Below are 26,018 nucleotides of genomic sequence, written 5' to 3' on the forward strand. Positions count from 1 at the left end.
CTTTGTTGGGCCGCAAATTGTCTGCAGGTATTCTGCGAAGACATTGCTGATGCCCTTGATATCCCACACACCCGAGAACGAGAACGCTTTGTCTGCAATCTTGTACGCGTAGTGCTCGGCAGACAGGTATGTGCCATTACTGCTCGTTCCAGACTTGATGAGGTCTTCCACGATGACTCCTAATGTTGTTCGTAGCGTGGTGCGGGTGGCATAGGCTTTTGCTTCGCCCGACTCAGCAATCAGTTCCTGCATGCAGTTGTTGGTCGCGATCGGGATGTCGCTCAGCACGAGGCTCGACTTGCTAATGTAAGCACGTAGGTCGTTCTCGGACATCTCTGGGTTCTGCTTGCGGAGAGCTAGGACGGTCATCCACGTGCGGTCGGCGATGCGCTTCATGTCGTATCCACAGGTTGTGTTCGACTTGATCGCCGACTGCAGCGACGTGATCTCTGTCTTGCTTAACCCTTTGATCGACTCTCCCAGAAGTACTCTATTCATGAAAGCTTTGAAAGAGTCCCAGCTCTCGACGATCGAGTCGGCGCCTGCGACGACTTCTTTCAAGACGAGCTCGGCCGTATTCGTGATCTTGTCGTAAAATCTCACATCGGGTTTGACATTGATGCCGAGGCAAGAGGCGATCGTGACCGGGATATCAAACACCACGTTGTCAGTCTGGTATAGCATTGCCAGCAACTGAGACTGTGGAGTCTGTGGGTCAGTCACCTTCACGCCGCGGACATATTTGTTGAGCTGCTTTACCAAGTTTGCCATCTCTTTGGCGCACCGGAAGGCAACTTGAACGGCCTTCGCCATCAGCTTGAACTGGCCGTAGATGTCGAATAAGGCGAGCGCCATCACCGACTGAAACACGTACGCAACCTTGGACACCACCTCGAGCTTGCAGTCGTCGTTCTGTCGGATGCATTCCATCCCGCACTGTACTGGGAACTCGATCGAGCACTGCGCCCAACAGGTCCCCCACTTGCTGTTGAACTCGTCCGGACATGTCTTGCCAATGTGCGACTCGCGGTAGCACGCCATGTCTGGCGGCCTTACAACCGGGCCCACCCAGTTGCTGTAGGTCGACTCGAAGGTGCTGACGGCCGTCGTCGTGGAACCGATCATGAATCGCGTTGCATTTGTAGACCCCGAAGCAGACGATGCCGTCGACGCATGTGTCTGAGTGGTTTTGAGCTCCGATGGCCGATCCGTTGTAGAATAATTGGAGAGTTGTGGTGTCACTGTCGGTAGTGCTGTTGAGGCGGGTGCCGACGTAAAAATGCCTATAATGTCGTGGAACCCGAACTCCGGCGTGGACGCAACTACAGCGACGAACAGCGAAAACAATGCATAGTACGCAGCCACGCGGTTCATTTGCTTGACGCCGCAGGAATCACTCTAAACTGAACAAATGAAAAATGAGACTTCAAATAGTTGTAGACACATGCCATGCAGTTCGTTCTGTATGGCTGAGCGGGGGGCCCGAGCTGAGCCGAGCCCTTTTCATCTGTCGTCGATGATTGTTGGTGTGCCGGTGTTGTTTCGAGGTCTTCAACGACCAAATGCACAGGGATGAGGCAGGACAGATCGTTAAGAGTGTATAAGGACTTTCTTGTCCCGAAAATGCGGAGCGCAAGCGAAATAAATAGGAAATATCCGCAGCTTTTTGGGAGTTCATCCACAGTTCTGTGGGGCGTCGGTCCACAGCGACAGACGATTGGTTTTTGAGTCCAACGAAGGCGAGCTACATGTAATGTACTGCGCTCGGAAGGATGTTGAGAACACCAAATGGATGGATCCCGTGATGGGGTCGCCAAGCAGTGGAGGCCACACTGTAGACTGGTTCGTCGTCGGCGAATCGCCGAGCGCAAAACTGTGGATTAAGATCACCCTTCCTATCGAAACGAAGCATCGTCATACATGTACTGCGTCCACCACCGTCGGTTTGCAGGCGGGAAGCAACATTGAGGTTTGCGTAGTCGAGTCGTCGACGATTTCCATCGGTCCAGCTGCAGTTGATGCGTGGTTGCAACCTGCAAGACCAGACCAGGATACTGTACATGTTGGCGGCCACTACTCGAGATCGTTTTGAGAGCAATCGGCTGATCGGGGCGTTGAAAAACTGTAATCGATGTCCGTTCTCACAGCCACACAAGTAAAAAGCAAATCGTGTGCTCTTTGAGCACGTTGTTGTCATCGAGTCGTACTGTATTTGAGCTGCATCAAAGACTAAAGTTTAGGACGAACAGGTTGCTCGGGGCACTCGAAGTACGTGCACATGTATCCACAACGTCGACGACCGCGCTACATTACATACCAGGTTTGCCGTACAGCTGTACTGCACGACCAGCAAACTTCTGCGTCAAATCCTCTTTTACCACAGCACGCGTCCGGCGATCGGCCGCCTATCTTGGAGGTTCTTGTGCTACGCGACCACATAGCAGTGTCGTCGTCATCGGGGTCCGTGAATCGCGGGCCCTTGTGACGGGACAACCAATCAACACCACAATTAATAATACATGTACTGTGCCGACCAACGAGACTGCGGCGCACCGAGAAAAGAGCCTCAGTCGCAAGACCACGTGTAAACTTTGAAATAGCAGCTGGCTAATAAAAGGGCAAAGTGCATTATATATGCTTAGGTAAAGATGGATTATGGCTGCTTGATGTGTCCGCTGCTCACATGAGCTTGGAGCTGGCGACGTGGAACGGGTTCTTGGTGGCGGGTTTCTTGCCAGTCTGGGGCTTGCTGGGGCCCAGCAGGTACTCGAGCGAGAACTTGTCCGTGACGCGCTGCTGGGGCGTGCCCTGTGTCTTCCTGTGGACCTTGAGCAGCCGGTTGCTCGACACGACGAAGGGGCTCTTGCCGCCGTTGAGCGAAGCCAGGTTGAACTTCTCCGCGAGCTTCGGGTCCTGGCGGCGGCGCAGGGCAGCGACCGCGGACGGAACCAGTCGGGAGACCATCGTGGCTGCTGTTCGAGTCTTGGGCTTACGACCTTGGTGGCGAGTTGGAGAATGCGGAGAACGATCAGAACGCGGGTTGTTAAACCCTGTGCTTGATATTGTAGCCATCATCTAGACACATCGTTTTGTATTGAGCAGCCGTCGCCAAAGCGAAATACCTGCACATGCCGATCAACATAGAAGGATGATGGGCCGGTTGAAGTTTGCGCATTTATTTTCGAGATGGCTACACATTACTAGTAAGGATACTCGTATTATTAAGGACTTCCTCCACTTGAATTGAATTAGTTTCCTGTATCACTGCACCAACTCTCACGTTTAATTAGCTCACATTGAGCTTTACCGCCAACTTCAGGTTGCCGCCGCTCTCGGTCGCTCGGGGCACCCACATCAGTAGTGAACCTCCTCCCGTGCCAGGAAGACCAAGGATACCCGGACGCCAGCGATCCAGATACAGCGTCTTCCCTCCCAGCGCCGTCACATTCGAGCTCCACGTGACGGTCTCGCCCGTTGCAACGTCCACTTCGTCGAGTTTGCTGCCTCCAGACTGAATATTCACGGTCACATCGTCGGTGTCGCTGCTCTCGAAAGTGATGGAGACGGTGCCGTCGCCCTCTTTCGTCCAGGACCCAGAGCTACCGTTGAAAGCATCGCCGGCCATTGTCAGACCCAGTGCATCCTCTGCGGTGCCGTCGTCAATGTCTCCGATGAATTTCGTAGGCCCGCAGATCGTCTGGAAGTATTCGGCGAGCACGTTGGTGATGCCGGTGACGTCCCACACACCGTAAAACGAAGCCACCTTGTCGGCCACCTTGTACGCGTACTCTTCAGCGGCGAGGAACGTGCCGTTGCTGCTAGTCCCCGAGGTGATGAGGTCTTCAACAATCCCACTGAAGGTTTTACGCAGCGTGCCGCGGGTGGTGTAGGCTGTCGCTTCGCCTGATTCGTCGATGAGCTCCGTCATGCAGTTGTTCGTGACGATTGGGATCTCACTCAGCACGAGGTCGGACTTGCTCATAGCGACACGAAGGTCATTCTCGGACATCTCTGGGTTCTGCTGACGAAGAGCCGCTACTGTCATCCACGTGCGGTCTGCAACACGCTTCATGTCGAAGCCGCAGGTCGTGTTTGACTCCATTGCTGACTTTAACGACGTGATGTCTGTCTCGTTCAGGCTCGAGATCGGCTCGCCCAGCGCAACCTTCTCCATGAAGGATGTGAACGAGCTCCAGCTGGAGACGATCGAGTTGGCGTTGGAAATCACTTCCTTCAAGACGAGCTCGGCGGTGTTAGTCACTTTGTCAGCAAACTTGACTTTCTCCGCCACCTTGATTCCAAGGCACGTGCAAATTGTCACGGGTAAGTCGAACACCACGTTATCTGTCTGGTACAGCATCGTTAACAGCTTATCTTGAGATGTCTGTGGGTCCGACACTTTGATGATGCGGGTGTACTTTGTCAATTGTTTGACCAGGTTCGCCATCTCTTTGGCACATTTGAACGCAGTTTGGATACCCTTCGCCATCGACTTGAACTCGCCGTACAAGCCGAACGTGGCGAGAGACATTGCTGACTGGAATACAACGGAGACTTTGGTTACGACCTCGAGCTTGCAGTCGTCATTCTGACGAATGCATTCCATCCCACACTCGACAGGGTAGGAAATTCCACATTGAGCCCAGCACGATGCAACTTGGCTGTTAAACCCCAATGGGCAAGTGTCGGCGACATGGGCTTCACGATAGCATGCTGTGTCGGAAGGGGTGGCGACGGGGCCAACCCAGTTGTTGTATGTCGACTCGATCGTGCTGACGGCACTTGTTGCCGAGCCGATTGTAAACGTCGCATCCGTGGATCTCGACGCGCCAGAAACGTTTGACTGCGTCGTTGTGGAGCTTGTCTGTGCCGCAGACGCCGATGTGCCAAGCGTGGACGAACTTGTCTGCACTGTGGACGCCGAAGCATTTGAGCTGTCTGCTGGTGCTGAATACTCGAGGTTTTGTGCTTGCGTTGTGTCCATTGTAGACCCTGAGATAGATGCTGTTGCAGATGGAGCCGACGTGAAGATGCCAATGATATCGCCGAATCCGAATTCCGGTGCGGCGGCAGTCGCCGTGACGAGCACTGAGAGCACTCCGTAGAATGCGCTCAAGGCGTTCATCCCACAGTCAGCACTTCACAATGAAAACAAATTTTTGTGTTGATGACGAAGCGGAAGCGACCCAACTGGGGCAAAGGCTGGAAATTGAATAATGAGACTGCCAACCTCTGTCACGTAGATGTGGTGTGCTCTGTTGCAGCGACCAATTATTCATGTGCAGGTCGTGTCGTCACGGCCTTCAACCTCCGTTGAGTAATTCGGCAGGTATAATAGCGACGCGGCGGTGCAAATCGCAAAGATCCCCACGGTCCCAGTTTTGGTGGCGTGGCGAGATTCATTGCACTGGAATTTCACAGTGAGTGTGGAGCAAACCTCATTTAGTTCTTATGATTAGCGCCATAACCGACGCACTAATGTGAAGCACACAAGGCTTTGTGTTGCTGGCTGGAGTCAACCATGGTAACGCATTTCACTTTTCCTCTTAAAACAATAGTGCACATGTATTGTACTTCGAAGTACAGTATGATATATGTATTAATACATCTACCGGTATGGCTGACCAACATCTGCCTCGCCCGAAAAAAGCAAATCCCAAAAGAGTCCGAGAGCTAGTGAATTTCCCCGGCTCAAGGTTCGCCTTACACCTGTTTGAATCTTGTGGACAGTGTACCCCGGCTTTCGTCAAGGTCGCTTCGACTTCGTTAATTGGAGCTGTAACCCTTCTTCTTGAAGAAGCTCTTCGTGCGCGATTATCGGCATATTATGCTGATTAAAACGTATTGGTGACCGCTGCTAGATTCAACGGGAAGGCGCCAACGAATGCTGTCGGCAGCAACTACATAAAGCCTTTGACTTAAACACTAGAAAGGATCCAGACCGAGCAGGACTGCGAAAGCATGGCACACCTAAATGGCTACTTCTCGTACAAATTCACTGAAAATCAAATGGAAAATGAACTTATTTTGTCGTCCTTATCCACATGCGCCAGAAGCACCACAGTTTCGATCGTCTGATGGACGAACTGACCCAGATGAACCCTGCCCTCGGTGTATGCAGTATTAGATACGGATGGCGGACAGGAACACCACCGTGATGACAACGAGCTGAATGGGGCCCACGTCAGGGGCAACGTGCTGCAGACCGAACTTTATGATGGCGGGTAGCCGGCAGCGATGTTATGCAGACACAGGGTAATGTAATAGAGTCCTTGTTACTTCAACATCCGCTTGAACAAGGAACTGTTTGACCAAAAGCAGCAGGCCATGGTTGATGGATTTCTAAGGCGTTTCTAAATCAATTGCTCAAGCCGGTTTCTTAGCCACATTTACCCCGGTCAGAACTTTGACGTGGAGCCGACGCGCTACCCGAGAAGTCTGCAGGACACCATCGCGGATATCCAGAGTATTCTCAAGTGAAGTGATGAGCTATGATTTTGAGAGAAGAAAAAGCATGTCTCCGTGTCCAAGTTCGCAATCGGTCACTGCTACAGACTACTTCGAACAATTCATCTATTATTTCTACTGAATTTTACTCGCACTTCTGTGCCAACTATTTCTACAATGTCTGCACGACTAACTTACGTTCAACTTCACTTTTAGATCCAAATGACCGCCGCTCCCCGCTGCTCGAGGCATCCAAAGTACCAATGACCCACCGCCTGTGCCAGGAAGCCCCAGAATACCCGGACGCCAACGGTCCAGGTACAATGTCTTTCCTCCAAGGGCCGTAATATTTGAGCTCCACGTCGCAGTACCACCAGCCGTGACTGTCACTTTGTCGACCTTTTTACCGGCGGAAATGATGTTCACAGTCACATCCTTGGTGTCACTACTCTGAAAAGTAATGGTGGCCATGCCATCGCCTTCCTTCGTCCATGTGCCAGTGCTGCCGTTGAAGGCCTTGCCAGCCATCGTCAACCCCAATGCTTTGGCCACAGGACCATCGTCGATGTCGCCGACAAACTTTGTTGGGCCGCAAATTGTCTGCAGGTATTCTGCGAAGACATTGCTGATGCCCTTGATATCCCACACACCCGAGAACGAGAACGCTTTGTCTGCAATCTTGTACGCATAGTGCTCGGCAGACAGGTATGTGCCATTACTGCTCGTTCCAGACTTGATGAGGTCTTCCACGATAACTCCTAATGTTGTTCGTAGCGTGGTGCGGGTGGCATAGGCTTTTGCTTCGCCCGACTCAGCAATCAGTTCCTGCATGCAGTTGTTGGTCGCGATCGGGATGTCGCTCAGCACGAGGCTCGACTTGCTAATGTAAGCACGTAGGTCGTTCTCGGACATCTCTGGATTCTGCTTGCGGAGAGCTAGGACGGTCATCCACGTGCGGTCGGCGATGCGCTTCATGTCGTATCCACAGGTTGTGTTCGACTTGATCGCCGACTGCAGCGACGTGATCTCTGTCTTGCTTAACCCTTTGATCGACTCTCCCAGAAGTACTCTATTCATGAAAGCTTTGAAAGAGTCCCAGCTCTCGACGATCGAGTCGGCGCCTGCGACGACTTCTTTCAAGACGAGCTCGGCCGTGTTCGTGATCTTGTCGTAAAATCTCACGTCGGGTTTGACATTGATGCCGAGGCAAGAGGCGATCGTGACCGGGATATCAAACACCACGTTGTCAGTCTGGTATAGCATTGCCAGCAACTGAGACTGTGGAGTCTGTGGGTCAGTCACCTTCACGCCGCGGACATATTTGTTGAGCTGCTTTACCAAGTTTGCCATCTCTTTGGCGCACCGGAAGGCAACTTGAACGGCCTTCGCCATCAGCTTGAACTGGCCGTAGATGTCGAATAAGGCGAGCGCCATCACCGACTGAAACACGTACGCAACCTTGGACACCACCTCGAGCTTGCAGTCGTCGTTCTGTCGGATGCATTCCATCCCGCACTGTACTGGGAACTCGATCGAGCACTGCGCCCAACAGGTCCCCCACTTGCTGTTGAACTCGTCCGGACATGTCTTGCCAATGTGCGACTCGCGGTAGCACGCCATGTCTGGCGGCCTTACAACCGGGCCCACCCAGTTGCTGTAGGTCGACTCGAAGGTGCTGACGGCCGTCGTCGTGGAACCGATCATGAATCGCGTTGCATTTGTAGACCCCGAAGCAGACGATGCCGTCGACGCATGTGTCTGAGTGGTTTTGAGCTCCGATGGCCGATCCGTTGTAGAATAATTGGAGAGTTGTGGTGTCACTGTCGGTAGTGCTGTTGAGGCAGGTGCCGACGTAAAAATGCCTATAATGTCGTGGAACCCGAACTCCGGCGTGGACGCAACCACAGCGACGAACAGCGAAAACAATGCATAGTACGCAGCCACGCGGTTCATTTGCTTGACGTTAGAGGAAGCGCCGAACTGAATAAATGAAAAGTAGGTGCAGTAAATACCTAGTAAGCCAAATTCACAGCTTTTTGAGAGCCCTCTTGGTGTCGGTCCACAGCGACGGACGATAGGGTTTTGAGTCCAACGGAGGCGAGATTCATGCACATGTACTGCGAAGGGTGTTATCTCGAACGAACGCCAAATGGAGTGATCCCATGATGGGGTCGTTGAGATATGGACTGGTTCGTCGTCGGCGAATCGCCGAGCTGTAGATTTTCCTGTGGACCCACCGACCTCGCAAAACTTGGATTAAGACCACCCTTCCCATAGAAGCGAAGCATCGTCATACTGCGTCCACTGCTGTCGGTTTGCAGGCGGGAAGCAACATTGAACGAATGCAAATCGCACACCGTGCCTTGCTTGCTGGTTGGGTTTGCGTAGCCGAGTCGTCGCCGATTTCCACCATCGGTCCAACTGCAGTTGACGCGTGGTTGCAACCTGCAAGACCAGATCCCGTTGATTAGAATCAGCTGATCGTCTTGGTCAAACACCTTGAAAAACGGTAATGATGTCCCTTCTCACAAAAAAAGCCACGTAAGAAAAAAGCAAATCACGTGGTTGTTGGCTGTCATCGAGTCGTATCATACTTTCAAGACGAGCATGCTGCTCGGAACAGCTCGAGAATCGACAACGAGCCATCCCTGTGCTACATGTATTATTATAAGAAGGGTTGCCCTACTGCGAACACTATAGTTTGACCTACACGGCCAGCAAGCTCCCGCGTCAAATCCTCATTTACAGTACAGTACTACATGTACGGTAAGCACTCTTCCCGGCGATTTGGTCGGGACCACATCGTCATCGCATTCCCGCAGCTCGGGACAATCGAATGAACCCTACAAACGAAACCACAAACTATTACATGTAATGAGGCTGCGACGGCGCTGTGCGCACTAGGAAATGCATTTGTATTTGTTGCGATTATGCCGACTTCACCCGAGGCGCGCTACCCTGCATCCTTGCACTTTGAAAAAGCAGGCTACTAATATGGCAAACGGCGCTCTATGTTGGTCATTATCTTTTTTCCTAGATATGTAGTGAGACGTCCTAACAAAGAGTCTGTCGGAGTCAGAAATGGAAAACGGTTTGTGGGTGCTTCATGTGGCGGCAGCTTACATGAGCTTGGAGCTGGCGACGTGGAACAAGTTCTTAGTGGCAGATCCTTGCCGGAGAGGGGAGTATTTTTGGCAAGATGACTAAGAGTATCATCAGGCTGGAACTTCCAGTGGAAACGATGCAAGTTTTATTTTTATGATTGTGTGGTATATTGTGCTACACTAGAAATGAACTCTAATGACCATCCCAGTCACATATTGACCAGTGCTTCGGGCGCCTTGCGGGTTCCACGCGAGCTCTGGCATCCCTGCTCGTCCCTCCATCCTTATCTCACTCGCACATGTACGGCGCACTGCGGGTTTCTTCAAGGACACTGTTAGTTCCAGCTACACTACCACCACGGCACTGCGCCGATTAAAGCCTTCTTGGTGGCCCTGCAAGATTCAACTGGAAGACGCCAACGAATGCTGCCGAGCCTCATTGCAACGATATCTGTAACTACTGTAGCCAACACATTTAAAGGATCCCGAGCGAACAAGACTGGATCGGCTACATTTTGGGTATCCATTCACGATCACCGAAATGTTGCAATCTTTTCGGCAAGGATATTGAGCTCCTCACAAATCAGTCTGACGATCTTCGAGCAGCAAATGCCCCGCGCCAACGAGTTCACGCCGCTGCTGGTGAGCGACGCGGACGTCTTCCGGCCGCCGCATCGTCGACGTCGCAATGTGTGGCAGTTTGTGCTGGCGGGGGCGCTGAGTCTCGGCGTCCTGAGCCTCTTCCGGCAGCAGGGCAGCCTCACGGGTTCTCCTCTCAACGTGGCGGTGAGCTTGGACGCTAACGAAGCAGAAGATGCGGCATTTCTCTCGTCCATGGAGACGTACAAGGACCCTTCGGTGGATCCTTGTGTGGACTTCTACCAGTACGCGTGCGGCGGGTGGCTGCGCAACCATGAGATCCCATCGGATCGTCCAAGCATCGACGCGTCCTTCTACGTCGTCTCGGAGACCAACAAGGACACTATTCAGAAAATCTTCGACCAAAAGCCGCCGCAGATTCACGAGCTGTATCAGTCGTGTCTCAATAGCCAAGAGGTGGACAATGACGCAGTTGCATTCGTCGCCCAGCTCATTGAAAACGTCCACCAAGCCAACTCCACTCTTGCTCTGATGGAGTACGCAGGCGAGATGGACCAATCTCTGGGCATCAGCTCGTTCTTCAGCTTATTTGTGGGTGCAGACCCGCGAGACCCAAGCACAAATGTCCTCCAGCTGGCTCAAGGTGGACTCACGCTGCCGTCCAGAGAGTACTATTTGGAAGAGAGCAAGGTGGACGCTTATGCGGCGCTCTTTGTGGACTACGTGACCAAGTTGTTTGCAGTGGGGGGCCTGGACAAGCACAACGTGAGCGAGTACGCGCAGGCGGTGCTGCAGACGGAGACGTCTCTTGCCAAGATTTCTCTGCCGAACGCAGCGCTGCGCAACCCGTGGACCACCAGCAAGGCGTACCCTTTTGCTGAGATTGCGCAGAAATACCCCTTCTTGATGGCATATCTCAATGGAATTTACAAGCAGGAACCGTTCCCGATGCTGCATGCAATTGTTGCGACGCCGGATTTCTTCGAAGCTCAGAACAAGCTGCTGGGTGATGAGTCGTTGCTGCCACAGCTGAAGAATTACCTGAGTTTCCATTTGATCGACTCGTTTGGGGCCATTCTCGGAGAATATTTCCGCCGTGCGAGCCATGAATTCCACGGTACGATCCAAGGTGCAGGGGCTCTTCTGCCTCGCGATCAGTTTTGCGTGCGCTTGACGACGGCGTTTCTCGGAGATGAACTTGGAGAATACTATATGAAAGATGTGTTTGGTCCTGACGCAAAAGCGGCGGCACAGGCGCTGGTGGCGGAGATTGAAGAGTCGCTCAAGGCGCTGCTGACGACGGAGGCGTGGCTTGACAAAGTCACGTACGATGCTGCTGTGGCCAAGCTCGACAAGGTCAAGAATTATATTGGCGGTCCGGAGATTGTACAACCGTTGCCGTTTGCGCTGCAGGCTGATGCGTTCTTCAACAACGTGAAACGCTTGATGCAACTGAGCGCTGCAGGAACTATTCAAGCGATTAATGAGCCAGTGAATGAGCAGGCTTGGGATATGTTTCCGTCGACAGTCAACGCTTACTACGACCCGAGCGCGAACAAGATGGTTTTCCCTGCAGCAATTCTGCAGCCGCCATTTTACAGCGCCGAACACTTCCCAGCGGCTGCAAACTTTGCTCGTATCGGTATGGTCATGGGTCATGAGCTCTCGCACGGATTCGATGACCAAGGACGCAACTACGACGGAAATGGCGCGCTCCGCTCCTGGTGGACTCCGTCAGTTTCTGCCGAGTTTGCAGAGAAGGCGCAGTGCTTGTCTGACCAGTACTCAACCTTCCCTGTCATTTCTGTTGAAGATGGCCACGTGCTTGGCACGGTGAACGGTAACCTGACGCTCGGTGAAAATATTGCGGATAATGGTGGCATCCATTTAGCATACGAGGCGTATCAACTCTGGAAGAGTACGTTTGCTACCTCACCGCCCACCGAGGTACCACCTGAGACGCCTTCTCCACCAGCAGAAGCCCCTGCCGGCCAGACACCAGTACCGACCGAGCCAACCCCAGCATCAGTGCCAGTAGAGACAGCTCCTACTCCGGCAGAAACGATCCCAGAAGTACAATCTCCCGAGCCAAGTGCACCAAACCCCAACGAAGATATTCCAGCCGTGACGCCAGCTCCGGTTCTTCCGAATCCTGAACCGACTGAAAGTGGGCCGGGTGAACATATTCCGGCACTGACGTTGCCTTCTCCAGTCCTTCCTGTTCCTGAAGCTGAGACGCCAGAACCAGCTCCAACCGGGCCTAGCGGAGAGATTCCTATCACTACTCCATTGCCGCCCCAAGGCGTCCCTGTGCCGACACGTGAGCCGTCCACAAGTAGTCCATCGGTGGAGACTAAGCCTGTCGATGTTACTCCTAGCCCAATAGCTACTGAAGCCTCACCGGAGAAGCACAAACACAAGAAAGAGAAGGACGAGCCTGAGGTAAAAGAATCCTCTGGGAAAACGAAGCACCACAAGGATGAATCCGACAAAGACAAAAAGGCTGACAAGTCGAAGGATGAAGAGAGCCACAAGCGTTCCTCTGAAAAAGACGGCGAAAAGGAGGCAAAGAAGTCACACAGAGACGAACATCTTGGCGGCGAGAATGAAGGAGATAAGTCGTCCAAGCACTCTAACAAGCACGGCAAGGATGAAGAAGATGAAAAGCACCGCCGTCATGACGAGGGTTATGAAAGCAAGGGCGGTGACAAGAAACACCACAACGATAGATCCGAGGGTCACCATGAAAAGGACGAGCACAGTCGTGACAATGACGGCGACGACCTTCAAGAGCCTGGCGAAAACCACCACCACGAAAAACGAGGAGAGAATGGCCACCATAGCCACGAGCACCGTAGGGATGAAAGTAAACGTGAGCGACGCCGACGCGAGGAAGAAAACGAGGAGGAAAGTGATCACCACGGACGTAACGAGGAGGATCGTGGTCGTCATGGGAAGTATGGCCACTCTGACGAAGAGGAGAATGGCCGACACAAGCACGGCAGACACGAAAGCAAGGAAGAGCGTCGGGAGGAGCGCAAGGAACGCGAGAAGGAAGAGGGCGGTCGCCACCACGGCGATCACGAAAGCAAGAAAGAGCGTCGTGAAGAACACAAAGAACGCAAAAGGGAAGACGAAGAGCGTAAGGAAGAACGCCGAGAAGAGCGCAAAGAGCGCAGAGAGGAAAAGGAAGAGCGCAAGGAAGAGCGTAAGGAAGAACGGCGAGAAGAACGCAAAGAACGCAGGAAGGAAGAGGGCGGTCACCGTGAAAAGAGCAAGCACCACCATCGATCGGATGAGGAGTATGGTGAGGACCGCGAATCTGGACATCATGAGAAGCACCGCCGTCATGAGGAGGAATGCGATGACTGCGAGAGGGAGAGGCACATTCGTCACCACGGATGTGGCAAAGATGAAAGTGGTTGCGGGTCAAAGCACCACAAATGGGCTACCTCGGAAAACGTGTACCCGTTTTCTGGTGGCGATGTGAGGATGCATAGTATGGTTGAGAGGCTGGCGCGTGCTATCGCGCAGACCGGCGATCCTGCGGCAGACGATCGGTTGTTCTTCACGGCGTTTGCCCAGAACTGGTGTGAAAAGCGCACACCTGGTTACGCCGAGCTGCTGCGAATGATTGATCCTCACTCACCCGGGAAATGGCGTGTGAACGGCCCACTAATGAACTACGGCAAGTTTGCGGAGGCGTTTTCGTGCCCCGTCGGGACGCCCATGAACCCCGAGAAGAAGTGCGTCATTTGGTAAGGGACGGGTGAGATTCGTAAAGTATGGCGGCAGGAAGAGAGGACATCCAAAGCGATGGAAAAACAAAGAAAGAGGGATTAGAGAGGTCGCTAAAGAGAAAACAAGTGTTGATACATGTAGCTGGACTGTTGGGGTTGTTGGTGTGCACCTCACAAGACCATAAGCCAATTCTGCTGTAGTACGATATCTCATAATACTTGTATGCACATTATTCAGGAAGTGGCGTCTGCTAAAAACTCCATCGTTGTAGGTTTTTGACTATTTTTGTAGTCTCTGTTTCTGTTTCTTCGCTGTGCAGCTTAAAGACCTGGAGGTGAACAATTGCAACTGACCGAGCCACATGGATGCATCCGAGTCACCAGCGGGAGTGCCAGGCACCGGCGGTGGGAAGGACAAGGAAACAGTGAAAGTGGTGGTCCGATGTCGACCGCTCTTCGGCAAAGAGCTCGTTGAAGGTCGAAAGTCGATCGTGACGCTGGACTCGGCAGCGGCGCTGATCTCACTCAAGTGCCCAGACAACGGCCAGATCAAGTCCTTCACATTCGACTCGGTGTATGATGAAAACACTTCGCAGCGGCAGTTCTACGACGAGTCCGGGTACCCCCTCGTGGAATCGATCTTCGACGGCTATAATGGCACTATTTTCGCCTATGGACAAACTGGTTGTGGTAAAACGCATACGATGCAGGGGAAAGACTCCCCTCCAGAGCTACGCGGAGTCATCCCGCTCTCTTTCGACCACATTTTTGATACAATTAATGCTGACACGACGAGGGAATATATGGTTCGGGCATCGTATCTGGAAATTTACAACGAGGACATTCGAGACCTGCTTACCGACGATGCGAAAAAGAAATTGGACTTGAAGGAGTCTGCAGATGGAACCGTGTACGTGAAGGATTTGACAGAGATCGTTGTGAGGGACGTGGATTCCATGAACAATGTGATGAACCGAGGGTTTAAAAACCGAACTGTTGGTGCTACCTTGATGGTAAGTGGCAGCAGTAATGAAGGATCATAGTTTATCAGGCGTTCTTATCGGCGTTTACCTTGTCGATCAGAACGAAGGTTCGTCACGGTCGCACTCCATCTTTACTGTTGTAGTGGAAACGAGTGAGACTATTGGCGGTCAAGATCACTTCAAAGCTGGAAAGGTAAGGCTGCAACGAGATGATTTCGAGGGTAATTTATCTAAGTGAAGCCTGGATTGGTTTTCATGCAGTTGAACCTGGTAGACTTAGCAGGTAGTGAGCGTCAAAGCAAGACAGGAGCAACGGGCAATCGTCTCAAGGTGCGCGACGACCAGAAAACTGCTTTGCTGGATGGTTCTCATTTGTTGTGATGTGCACGTGTTCGCATCTGGCAGGAAGGTTGCAAGATTAATTTGAGTCTTTCGGCATTGGGCAACGTCATTTCAGCGCTTGTAGACGGCAAAGGCAAGCACATCCCGTACCGAGACTCGAAGCTTACGCGACTGCTACAGGATTCGCTGGGGGGCAACACCAAAACGCTCATGGTAGCTGCTGTAAGTCCCGCAGACTACAACTACGATGAGACACTGTCCACCCTGCGCTACGCTAATCGCGCGAAAAACATCAAGAACAAGCCGATCGTGAACGAAGACCCTAAGGATGCCAAGCTACGCGAGTACAAGGAAGAAATCGAGCGTCTGCGAAAGATGCTCGAGTCGCAGTCGCAGTCTCGAGGTTCTGGGCTAGGCACTGCGAGCGGCATGGGTACTCCCTCTAGACCAATCTCTCCCCGATCCGGTAGCAGCAGCGGATCGCGAACGAATAGTAGCAACGAGTTGGCAAAGGAGCGAGAAGAAATCACCAAGTACCAGCAGGAAGCTGCCGAAATGCTTGAGCGCGCTAAGCGAATGATGGATGAGGCGAAGGAACTGCAGGCGCAGCATCAAGGACAGCAAGCGGACCCAACGAGTGATGCGGGCGGTGGTGAAGTCCCAGTTCAAAAGCGAAAGAGTTCCAGTGTTCTAGGAAACCTCCCTCCTCTCTTGGGTCTGTTTGGCAAGCAAGAGCAGCAGCCAAGTCCAGGGGCTGCAAATAATAACGGCACGGCGCCTTCGGTAGTAGGAGATGCAGTGTCTAGCGGGACTTCGCTTTCGAAAGAGGAGGATGCCGCGATTAAGCAAGCAATACGTGAGGCGGCCCAGATTGACGCCCAAGCTAAAGCCATGATGGTGAAAGCTGAAGCCATGATGAAAGAGGCTGCCCAGCGAGAAGGTGCCAAGCAGACGGAGGTCGTGGTGAAGGAGGTGATTCCAGCCTCCCATGTGAAGGAACGAGACGAGCTACGCGAATTGAACCAGACGATTCTGAACCAACGCGATCGAATCGGCCAGGAGCTCGAGCAAACACAAGTGGCGATGGAGGCGTACCTTCGAGAGAAAGAGATGCTACACGCCAAGCTCAAGAAGATCGAAAGCCACATTCTTGGTGGCGCGTCTAGCTCATCTTCGACGCGCGGCTCTGTTGGTGGCGATGCAGACTCGGAGGTTGCGTTGCTAAAGCAGCAGGTGGAGTACCGACGAGCACAGATCAAGCTGCGCGAGAAAGCCAAAAAGCAGGCCAAGAACGAGGCCGTGCGCCGTGCGCTTGAACTGGAGAAGCAGCACGTCGAGGAGGAGCTGAAGACAGCGCAAGAAGCCGCTCAAGCGAGTCTGGCTGCAGCACGCAAAAAGGAGACGAAGTACCGAGCAAAGCTCGAGGCCACTCGGCAAGAAATCGCCGACCTCAATAGTGAGTTTGAGCGCGAGCGTGAAAACCTGCTGGACACGATCCGAGAGCAGACGAAAGAGGCCAAACTGTTGGAACAGCTCGTAGAACTCTTTCTGCCTCAAAATGAACTGGTGAAGGTGTGGGAGCGAGCCGTGTGGAGTGAAGAACGGGAGGAGTGGAATCTACCAAAGCTGAGGCCTCGCAGTGACTTCCACACAATCAAACTGCCGACGCTGCCACTTGGAGGCGGCGGAGCTAACGTTGGCATTGAATCTGGTGGTGCTGAGGTCGTTTTGGACGAGGACGACAACAGGCGAGAAGGAAGCGCGGGGGCTGCTGGCCACTCTACTGTGCGCTCTTCGGGATCATCGTCGAGTGCGAAGCGAAGGAAAAGTGTCTCCAGACAAACCTCGCAGGGTGCTCATGCAGGTGCCATTATACCGTACACGAAGCCAAGTGACCACGACAACGAAGGCCAGGCAACGTCACATACTCCAGCAACCTCGGCTCGCCTACCCAGTGCAGTGCATACAAGTCGCCCCGATGCTAAGGCAGCTAGCTTGGCTTCAAGAGGAATGAGTCCGCACAACAGTTCCAATGGGAGCAAGGAGCGACGGAAGCACAAGGAGAAGGACAAGAGCTCGGGTAGCTCCGGGCAAGCGGTATCGCAGTATCAACGCCAACCGCAGGAGGATCAGGAGCCTCAACTCGCAAGCGCGTATGAGGCTCCGGGTGCAAGTCACTATTTCCCGGCTGAAGAGGATCTGCTTACCCCATTGTCTGGCGAGTACCAACCTCGTGATCGATTGCAGTCGCGTCAAGGTTCGCGGCAAGACTCGCGACAGGAGAAGAACCGACGAAGTGGTAGCTCTGGTGCCAATTCTCGAGGAGCTCCGAGTGGACTCGGCCAGCTTGAACACTCCCCCCCACCGATGGTAGCAGCTTCGGATAAAACTCGGTCATCGAGTAGAGGCGATGGAAGTCGACAGGGTAGTCACCGTCACCACCGCCATCGCGACAGAAAGGAACGACAGCAAGAAGACGAGGGTGGATCTGCTGGTCCGGGCGGTGAGGAATGGGTCGAGACCGGTGATGCTGCACAACTACCTGCATCCAAGAAGAAGAGTGGGAAGCACTCCAAGAAGAAGAAGGAACGACGAGACAAGTCCGAGCTCCCAGCAGCAGAGAGCGACATTGCTTTACCACCTACAGACTCGCTCAACGATCACTATTCGTCGCTGCGTCGACCATCGTTTCGGTCTCTTGATGGCCCTCTATAGACCACGAAGCAGGTAGTTCCCCACGTTGAATCGAAAGCACTGAAAGACAGCCAACTAGACCAGAAGAGTTGCAACCGAAAGAAAAAGGTTCCTAGCTGGCTATTCGTCGTAGTTACCATCAGCGTTTGGCTTTTCGCTGAGATGCAGGTACGATTGCGCCTGCCTGCTGCCTCATTTTCTTCTGGGCTTGGAAGAATGCCAACGAGTCCGGGTCCTGCGCTCTGATGCGGTCCACCTCCATTTGGTCGAACTTCTCGCCGTCATCCAATTTGTCATCCTTGCTGAACGCAGGTCCTGCACACGCGTCAAAGGCGCCGCCACCTGAGGTTTTACTGAGAGCGTGCGCGTGTCCCTCTTCGTCGAACCAGTCTTCAAACTCGCGCACAAGTCGTCGTCGAAGCAGCTCCACGCTGCGAAGAGAAAACTCTAACTCCGCCTTCGCGTCCTTGAGGTCCCCAAAAAGCGAGCGATAGTCCCGCTTAGCTTCGCGCTCCGCTGTCATGAGGATGAACTCTTCTTCGTCCACAACTTCGTCGCGCTCGTGCTCCACCTGCTTGGCACCTCCCTTTCGACCACCATCCGCCTTTCGCTGGTTGCGCTTGTCCTCTAGCTGCGCGCGAACGGCGTCTATCTGAGCTTTCGCAGCATTCACGCGCCGCGTGACTTGCTTGACTCGCTGCTTGGCATCAAACAACTTGTCCTTCTCTTCTTGCAGATTATGATGCAGCTTCCTCCCAGGCCCAGCGGACCGGTAGAACTGGAACGCATCGTTTTTCGCGCGAGTCTCGGCATCTTGCGCTAGCGTTGCGCCATCGCCATTGCCACCTGCACCAGTAAGGCCATAGTCATCGTCACGATCATCTTCGTTATTGTCAGACACGCCTGGTAGCTCAGCACCACTGGGTGAACGCGAGGCAGACAGACTGCGCTGCGCATTGGCAGTCGGACTGGGTCCACCTGCAGTTCCTCCTGCTGCTCTGAAGTCCTTCTTCTTGCCGGTGTCCATGGTTGACGGCCTTGCTGCACCAGGTACCAGGCCTAAGGGAAACCCAATTGCACCAGGTTCCTCCTCGCCCACTAATGCTTCACCATTAGGTCCATGTGCTGCATGCAGGCGAAGATCATCACGCGAGCCAGTGGATGTCTGTGTCCGCGAAGCGGAGGACCCTGCGGACCCCGATCGGACCGAATTGTTCGAGTTCGCTGATCCACGAGGCCCGTTCATTCCAGACGAAGCTCCTTCGCTCATGAAGTCAAGGCCAGAGCTCTTGACCAGTAACTTGAACTGGCGAAACAGCTCACGAATTTCATGTACGCTTGTAAGTCGTAGTGCTTCGTCCTCCATCTCTTGACTCGGTGCGTCGACATAGCGACGTACCATTTGCAGTAGCTGGTGCTTTTGCTCCGGTGTATGTTCATCGTAGACGACTGCTGTACGCTCCACAAGTGCGTCGTGCATGACCAGCTCGTGCTTCAGCTCCCGAATCTGCCGCTCGTACTTGCGTAGCAATAGAGCTGGGTCCGTTTCCACGATGGTGGACACCTCGTTTTGCACTCGCATCATGCGTTGGGCTAACTTCAGAGTCGAAATGGTCTCCTCCAGGTGACGGCCTTCTCCCCAGATGCACGCGAACATGAGCGTGTTCGAGTTGCCCCCCAACGAGTCTTTGAGTACATTTGTGAGTTTCGTCTGGCGGTACGGGATGTGGCGCGGCTCCTTCGAGCCTAGCGCCAGGATGCACTGCTCCAGAAAGCTGAGACTCTGGTTGATATACATGGATTCCTTCTTGATAGTCGATAACGCTGAGCCAGCCTTGGAAGCCGAGGTTTTGGTGGGGCTGACGTCCCCGTCGAGGGTCTTTTTGAGTCGCTCGCTCCCGGCGAGATCGACAAGGTGCAGCTTGCTGAGCGTGACGCGCTCAGTGCCGCCAGCGCGTGACTTCTGCGCGATATGGAAAGTCAGCACGCAGTGCGAACGGTTTGAGCGCTTGTTGAGCTGGTGCTCGGCCACTGTGCGCTGCAGCTCGCCGTTGAAGAGCTGATCCAGCGCCTCCTGCTCGCTGTGCACTTCCACCTGCGTGAGCCCACGCACATACGTCCCTCGCGCGTCCTCCACGACTACGAGCTCTCCACTGCCACCTCCAGTGCCACGATCACCGCCTTGCTGTCCTTCCAGCAGGTCGTAAATGCGATCGTTGTAGATCTCCATGTATGACACGCGGACCGTGTACTGCAGCTCGATGCGGTTCTCCACCTCCTCGAATAACTGCGCGATGGAGCGCGGGGCGATGCCTCGATGCTGGTAATTGCGCGTGTCTCCGATCATCGTGAAGCTCTTGCCCGCGCCGGTCTGGCCGTACGCCAGGATCGTGCCATTGACGCCGTCCACCACTGCGCCGTGCACAATGTCCCGAGCGATGGCCTCGTAGACGCGGTCCTGGCCGGCGTTGTGCAGTACCTGGTGGAACTTGAACTGCCAACAATCCTTGCGGTTCGACGGCCCTCCGTCCGTTTTCGACGGCGAGAGGCCCCCCGAAGCCGCTGCAATCGCCGCCGCGCCGCTGAAGACAGTGATCGTGCTGTCGTCCGGGTCGATCTGCAGCTGGTGCGTGGCGAAACTCGCCGTCGGCCGCGTGCGGATGATCACCTTGACGCCATTGCGCCCCATTCTACCCTTACACACAACAGTCGTTTCCTGCAGCAAAGGCAACTTCAACTATTCCTAGCGTGTAGCCATGTCACTCTGCAGCCATAGCAACTTTCTAACCCTTTCCAAATAGCTCGGCTGTATCCATATCATCTTCTCCATGTCAGAACCGCTCACAAACCCACGAGCAAGAAGTACGTCACCAAGAGGCGTTAATGCTGCTGCGTCTCGTGCTGTGCATTTGCCTCCTGGCGGCCAGCAGCGTCGCGCATCGCCCTCAGCTGCTGGAGCAACTCGGTACCAATGTCCCGGCCATGAGCCTCGTGTCTGTCGCGCCGCTGAGCCGTGCCGAGGCCGCCCGGACGCGCGTCCTGTGCTGGGTCAACACGTATCACGCCAACCACAAGGCGCGGCTGCGCTCCATCAAGAAAACGTGGGGCAGCAAATGCGACAAGCTGCTGTTCATGAGCGACGAGGAGGATCCGAGCGTACCCACAGTGCAGATCGTGGCCCCGCCGCTGCACGAGACGCTGTGGCAGAAGCACCGCGAGATCGTGCGGCTGCTAGCTCGCGAGTACAGCGAGGAGCAGTTCGACTGGGTCTTCAAATGTGATGACGACACCTTTCTGCTCATGGAGAACCTCAAAACTTATCTCAACTCGCCAGAAATCCGGGCTATTCCTACAGATGAACCGACACTTTTAGGGCACCGGATGACCTTGCAGTGGTGGGAGATGCAGCGGCTATTTGAACCGTTCGAAGACCACAACCCGGACCATGTCGCAGCGGTGCTCAAGGTGAAGCAGGACACGCAGAAAGATGGGGGACTGCTGTACACCCCTGGAGGAGGAGGCTACGCTATGAATTGGGCCTACCTCAAGAAGCTCGAGTCGATTTTCGACCAACCGTACTGCTTGCCAAATGAGCTAGTCCCCGATGACTGGGCTATTTCGTTTTGCATGCACCATTTGGGGGTGACCCCGCTGGATACGAGGGATAGCGAGAAACGAGAGAGGTTCCACCAGTACGACCCTGATGATCTGTACTCGAGACCACACGACGAAAACGCCTACGACCACAAGATTTTCTCGTCCATTTACCAGGAGAACAATTGGTTCTCGGACCATAAAGGAATCGGATGGCAGAATGGGGAGAACTGCTGTGCGCCGGACACGATCAGCTTTCACTACGTCAAGCCGCCGCTGATGGAGCTCTTCTACGAGTACTACTACGGTGTAAATGTCACCACACAGTCGTAGAATGACGAAGAAGCGTGCAATTAGATAAAAGGATGCGCTACTACATCAAGATGATTCTTAGAGTGGGTGTTAGCTACAGCTGTACGAGTCACACCCAAGCACAATTTCGACGTCGCCCAGGTTGGAGCGCAAATAGACGCTTCCGAAAGCTAAGCAATTGTTGATAGCAGGGTTGCAGTTGATGCTGCCATGCCTTTCGCGTCCGTCGATCGAATCCTGCGAAAAAGTGCATTCAAATGTTAGTTAAACAACTTTGGATTTAGCCGTAGGCAAGATCATATGAGCTGCTCACCTCAGAATCGAAGATAGTGTCGCTGGAATAGTTAGATTGGCGGATGGACATGGTTCCGTACTCGGATCTCATGAAGTACATTCCGGCAAACGTTTGGGTCTATAACGTTCACATAGTACTCGTTAGCGCCTTGAAGGGTAAGCAGCAGCAACCGCACACACAACTTACATTCAATTGCACAGAGATTTTCCCGGAAGAAGACTCGACGTGGATGGTGCCGCTTGCAGTGATTTCTTCGAGTGTGACGTCTCCTGATACTGATGTGACTTCCAACCTGCCCAGGAAAGCTCCATTTCCCTACAACCGCATCCACACATACAGCATTGAGCAATTCATAATGCAGATAGCTGCGTCGCTGCAAGAGACCTCACCTCGACAAGTAACTCTGAGCCGTAGATGTCTCCAGTTTCACTTTTCAGAGTGATCCAGTTTGCCTGAATGTCATCTACGGAAATGGAGGCAGACGAGCTTTTGGCCTGGATTTGGCTTCTTCCCTCGTTGACCGAGCTGCAGAAGACACCAACACGAAGTCAGATTGAAAAGGAGAGCTACTGCAAGGTGGTGGGTAGCTCGTACCTATGAACGTCGGAGAGCTCCAGACTGCTAGCTCCGGTTTCGACGTGAAGGTCACATTGGGACAGAACAACATTCGTCAAGCTGACCAGGCCGAGAGCAGATGAGACTCTGGCAGGCGACCCCGCTACCATGTCGCTCGCGTCGATTACCATGCCATCTACACTGATATCACCCGAAGTCGAATGCAATACCATGTTGTCCCCCTGAACGTCGACATTCGAGCATTTTATGCTTGACTGGACGGTTGTGACGTTAAGCCCTCGAAATGTTACCGGGTCGGAATCTGATGCCTTCACTACGACGGTTGTGTTGCTGTTCACGACAAGAGTTCGAAGCGGGGTCGGCGGCACTGCAATCTGCATCATCGATCGCTACACCACGTAAAAAAAAAACACTTCCTGAGAAGGCCACGACAGATAACCACTGCAGAGAACTTTACGCACCTGGCATGATGTATCGAGCCACAGGAACTGAGTCGTTTCCTTCGGCCAAATAGTGATGCTGATTGTATTGTTCTCAGTTCCCATATCGTACATACTTGTTGCTGCAACAGCTCTACTCTGTGGTGCGTTCAACAAAGGAAATAGGGGTTAGTTAGAGGTTCAATAATGCATGAGGGCTTTTGATCACTTACCTCAGCACTAAAAACCTCCATGTCCACGCTTCCGTTTGTAGAATTTACAGACCCCACGACCATTTCTCCCCGCGAAAACGAGTTCGTCAAGCGAATGGTATCTGCTTCTTGATCCGTGCTAGAATTGAAGAGTGGAAAATTGGCTGAGGCGATGCGACTCCCGATGCTGCTGCACTTGGCGACTAAAATGACGTTGGCGCACATGACTGCAAGGATGAATACTACGGCCAGCACGATGAAGACGATGACAATTCGCATGGCAATCCGCTGGCGCCTCGTCGATGACTCAAAGAGTCGAAGCCACTGTAGAACGCACAAAACACAATGAGTGGCCTAGTGTGAGACCAATGCGGTATTAGCCATGCAGCGAACCTGTTGGAGGGACGAAAGCGGGGAGTCTGGTCGAGGAACTCTAGCGGTGGGACCGATTGGGCTGAGATTAACTGCTGTCTGCCGGAGGTCTTTCATGCTTTGTTTCGCCCGCGCGACTTGACGCTTCCACGACGAAGCATGCCGTAGTAGCGTCAAGCTCATACTCGCTTCAGATAGGACAAAGAGTCCCGAAATCAGTCCTACGAAAGCGACCGTGTTCAAGTTGGACCGCATGACCGCTGCGAACCGATCACGGTCGTATGCTACTTGCGCTGTCGGGGGCAAAAGGATGCGGATGCTCTCCCAGTTGTCGATTATATTGCCCTCCACGAAGCTGCGTCCGGCAAAGCAGGTGATCGCTAGCACGACTAAGCACGCGCCGATAAGCGCTGAAATCAAGTAGCAAACTGATAGCAGTCGACGATACTCGAAGTTCCCGCCGATAAATGCCAGAAGTGCTACCAGTAGCAACAGAACTCCGCTAGTGAAAATCGCAAGTCCTGCGTATGGTGCAGAGGCAAGCGTTCCGGTATCGACGATGTAGTTCCCACCGAGAATGAGAAAGAGAGAGATCGGGAACATGATCACACTGAAGACCTGCGCAACAAAATGATATTAGACCCCCGTAACACCTCGAGATTGTTGAGCACTTTACCTGCAAGAAGGCCACGGCAGCGCGTCGCGCGCCCACCAATCGACGCAAATACGAACTAAAGCTTAGGTGGGCGATAGCATTCACGATGAGTACGGCTGCCGCAATTCCCAGTATCTTCTTGGTGTCCGAGAGAAGCTAATAAGCAGGAGTCAGCAGGACATTTCACAAAGGGTACTAGCATAATTAACAAAACAAACCTCCTCCCTGTCCTCGACATCACTTGGCACTAGTGACTTGTTGAGAAAAGCTGCCACCTCCAGTTCGACACTTGATGTGAACAGAATGCACAAGCCTCCGAGCAGTGAAAAGCCAAAGCTCGACCCAATAGCAACCATGTAGCTTGTCACCACCGCTGGCGTCGACCTGCAGACTCCCTGGCACACGAAATTGGGTGAGGCTTCATTCTCGCGAAATAACCAGCGATGTTTTTGAGAACGATAAAAGCTTACCATAACTCCACACAAAATGCTGACAATCCCCACCAAACTGTTCAGAAGCAGCGTATCACGGTGAAGAGGAGCCAATGCGTACAGCGCAAATAGTGCGCCGGCACTCACAAGCTCTAGCAGAAGGAGCAAAGCGCTGGTGCATCTTGTCTTGGAGGTGAAAGTTGGCGGCGCCAGGAAGTCGTGGGGCATGGTAGCCTCAGTATAATACCGTGAAGGCTATTTGCTGTATCGAGGACCAGTGCAAACGTCCACGTGCGAGTCGGTCCAAGTGGAAATGATGCATCGGAGTGGCTTGTCGATGCGTTTCATGCTGACACGGGACTTGGTGACGTTATTTTAGTTCCTGCGAAGTCGCAGCACTCGCACCTTCGACCGACACGCTTCACTCACTGCTCTCCAATATGACGGACTGGTATATGGACAATCTCTACCTGCTCGCTGCGGTGCTGGGGTGCAGCCCGTTGGTCTTCGTGTTGGCCTTCGTAGTCATCAGTATGCGGGTGCGACGCAAGTTCGTCGGGGCTGCGGCCGAGAGTCGCAAGACCTCGGACACCCCTGAAGTGGCTCTGATTAAGGCACACACGCGGATGGTTCGTCTCCTTTCGGTCGTGGGCATTCTCCTTCAAGCGGTGCTGATCGTGCGGATCACCAGGCTTTCGTCCACAAGCGCGTCATACTCGCTCGCACTCATCCGCCCAGTCATCAACCTGTGCGCGTTCATCCTCGGCTTCATGACCAACACCCACGCAGCCTTCCGTCTCGCGTACATGCTGCTGCTCTTTCAGATGATCGTGTTGGACACCATCGCTGAGGTGTCGTTCGCCATGGTCGTCAACTGCCTGCAGGTGGAAGGCATGCAATGCGGCGACAGCGCCCTCTCACTCTCCCTCAGCCACCTGAAGCTCTTACTACACCGCGAGCTCGCCAGTCTCTTCTTAAGTCCATGGGTGGCGCTGGAAACGGCGTATCTCTGCGTGGCCATCGGCTTCTGCTCGTCCAGATACTCTGCCCGGCGTCTCTCGCTCTCTCGGCCCACCTTCAACCTCCGCGCCGCGCTGCTCGCCCACTTCCCCGTCCACCCTCACGTCACTGCAACAGCATCGACCAAACGTCCTCGCTTCGCCGCTTAATAAAAAGGCAACTTCAACATGTACAGTTTAAGCAGGTTCAGCACAGTGTAAGCGTAGTATGAGCACAGGATAA

General features: G+C 53.5%; 7 protein-coding genes across 7 annotated transcripts; 4 read left to right on the forward strand and 3 right to left on the reverse strand.

Moving 5' to 3' along the window:
* Positions 1 to 2,679: 2,679 nt before the first annotated feature.
* On the reverse strand, positions 2,680 to 2,964 carry KRP23_5524 (uncharacterized protein; the record flags this gene model as incomplete). The annotated part of the gene is made up of 1 exon (XM_067890600.1): positions 2,680 to 2,964. The coding sequence occupies one exon, from the start codon at positions 2,962 to 2,964 to the stop codon at positions 2,680 to 2,682; it is 285 nt and encodes a 94-aa protein (XP_067747133.1).
* Positions 2,965 to 10,160: 7,196 nt separating this feature from the next.
* KRP23_5525 (Endothelin-converting enzyme 1) lies at positions 10,161 to 13,913 on the forward strand (the record flags this gene model as incomplete). The annotated part of the gene is made up of 1 exon (XM_067890601.1): positions 10,161 to 13,913. One exon carries the CDS (start codon positions 10,161 to 10,163, stop codon positions 13,911 to 13,913), a length of 3,753 nt encoding a protein of 1,250 aa, XP_067747134.1.
* Positions 13,914 to 15,591: 1,678 nt separating this feature from the next.
* KRP23_5526 (Kinesin-like protein FLA10) lies at positions 15,592 to 17,931 on the forward strand (the record flags this gene model as incomplete). Its single annotated transcript, XM_067890602.1, has 1 exon — positions 15,592 to 17,931. One exon carries the CDS (start codon positions 15,592 to 15,594, stop codon positions 17,929 to 17,931), a length of 2,340 nt encoding a protein of 779 aa, XP_067747135.1.
* Positions 17,932 to 18,049: 118 nt separating this feature from the next.
* Positions 18,050 to 20,599, reverse strand: KRP23_5527 (Kinesin-like protein KLP1; the record flags this gene model as incomplete). The annotated part of the gene is made up of 1 exon (XM_067890603.1): positions 18,050 to 20,599. The coding sequence occupies one exon, from the start codon at positions 20,597 to 20,599 to the stop codon at positions 18,050 to 18,052; it is 2,550 nt and encodes an 849-aa protein (XP_067747136.1).
* Positions 20,600 to 20,793: 194 nt separating this feature from the next.
* KRP23_5528 (Glycoprotein-N-acetylgalactosamine 3-beta-galactosyltransferase 1) lies at positions 20,794 to 21,837 on the forward strand (the record flags this gene model as incomplete). Its single annotated transcript, XM_067890605.1, has 1 exon — positions 20,794 to 21,837. One exon carries the CDS (start codon positions 20,794 to 20,796, stop codon positions 21,835 to 21,837), a length of 1,044 nt encoding a protein of 347 aa, XP_067747137.1.
* Positions 21,838 to 21,906: 69 nt separating this feature from the next.
* On the reverse strand, positions 21,907 to 24,818 carry KRP23_5529 (uncharacterized protein; the record flags this gene model as incomplete). Its single annotated transcript, XM_067890606.1, has 12 exons — positions 21,907 to 22,053; positions 22,130 to 22,228; positions 22,298 to 22,426; positions 22,501 to 22,636; positions 22,706 to 22,908; positions 22,978 to 23,076; positions 23,149 to 23,265; positions 23,340 to 23,642; positions 23,712 to 24,308; positions 24,367 to 24,501; positions 24,564 to 24,740; positions 24,816 to 24,818. The coding sequence occupies 12 exons, from the start codon at positions 24,816 to 24,818 to the stop codon at positions 21,907 to 21,909; spliced, it is 2,145 nt and encodes a 714-aa protein (XP_067747138.1).
* A 398-nt stretch (positions 24,819 to 25,216) lies between these two features.
* On the forward strand, positions 25,217 to 25,945 carry KRP23_5530 (uncharacterized protein; the record flags this gene model as incomplete). Its single annotated transcript, XM_067890607.1, has 1 exon — positions 25,217 to 25,945. The coding sequence occupies one exon, from the start codon at positions 25,217 to 25,219 to the stop codon at positions 25,943 to 25,945; it is 729 nt and encodes a 242-aa protein (XP_067747139.1).
* Positions 25,946 to 26,018: the final 73 nt, after the last annotated feature.

This window comes from Phytophthora ramorum, assembly GCF_020800215.1.
Source record: "Phytophthora ramorum isolate Pr-102 chromosome Unknown Phyram_PR-102_s0004, whole genome shotgun sequence".
NCBI classification, from domain to species: Eukaryota; Oomycota; class Peronosporomycetes; order Peronosporales; family Peronosporaceae; genus Phytophthora; species Phytophthora ramorum.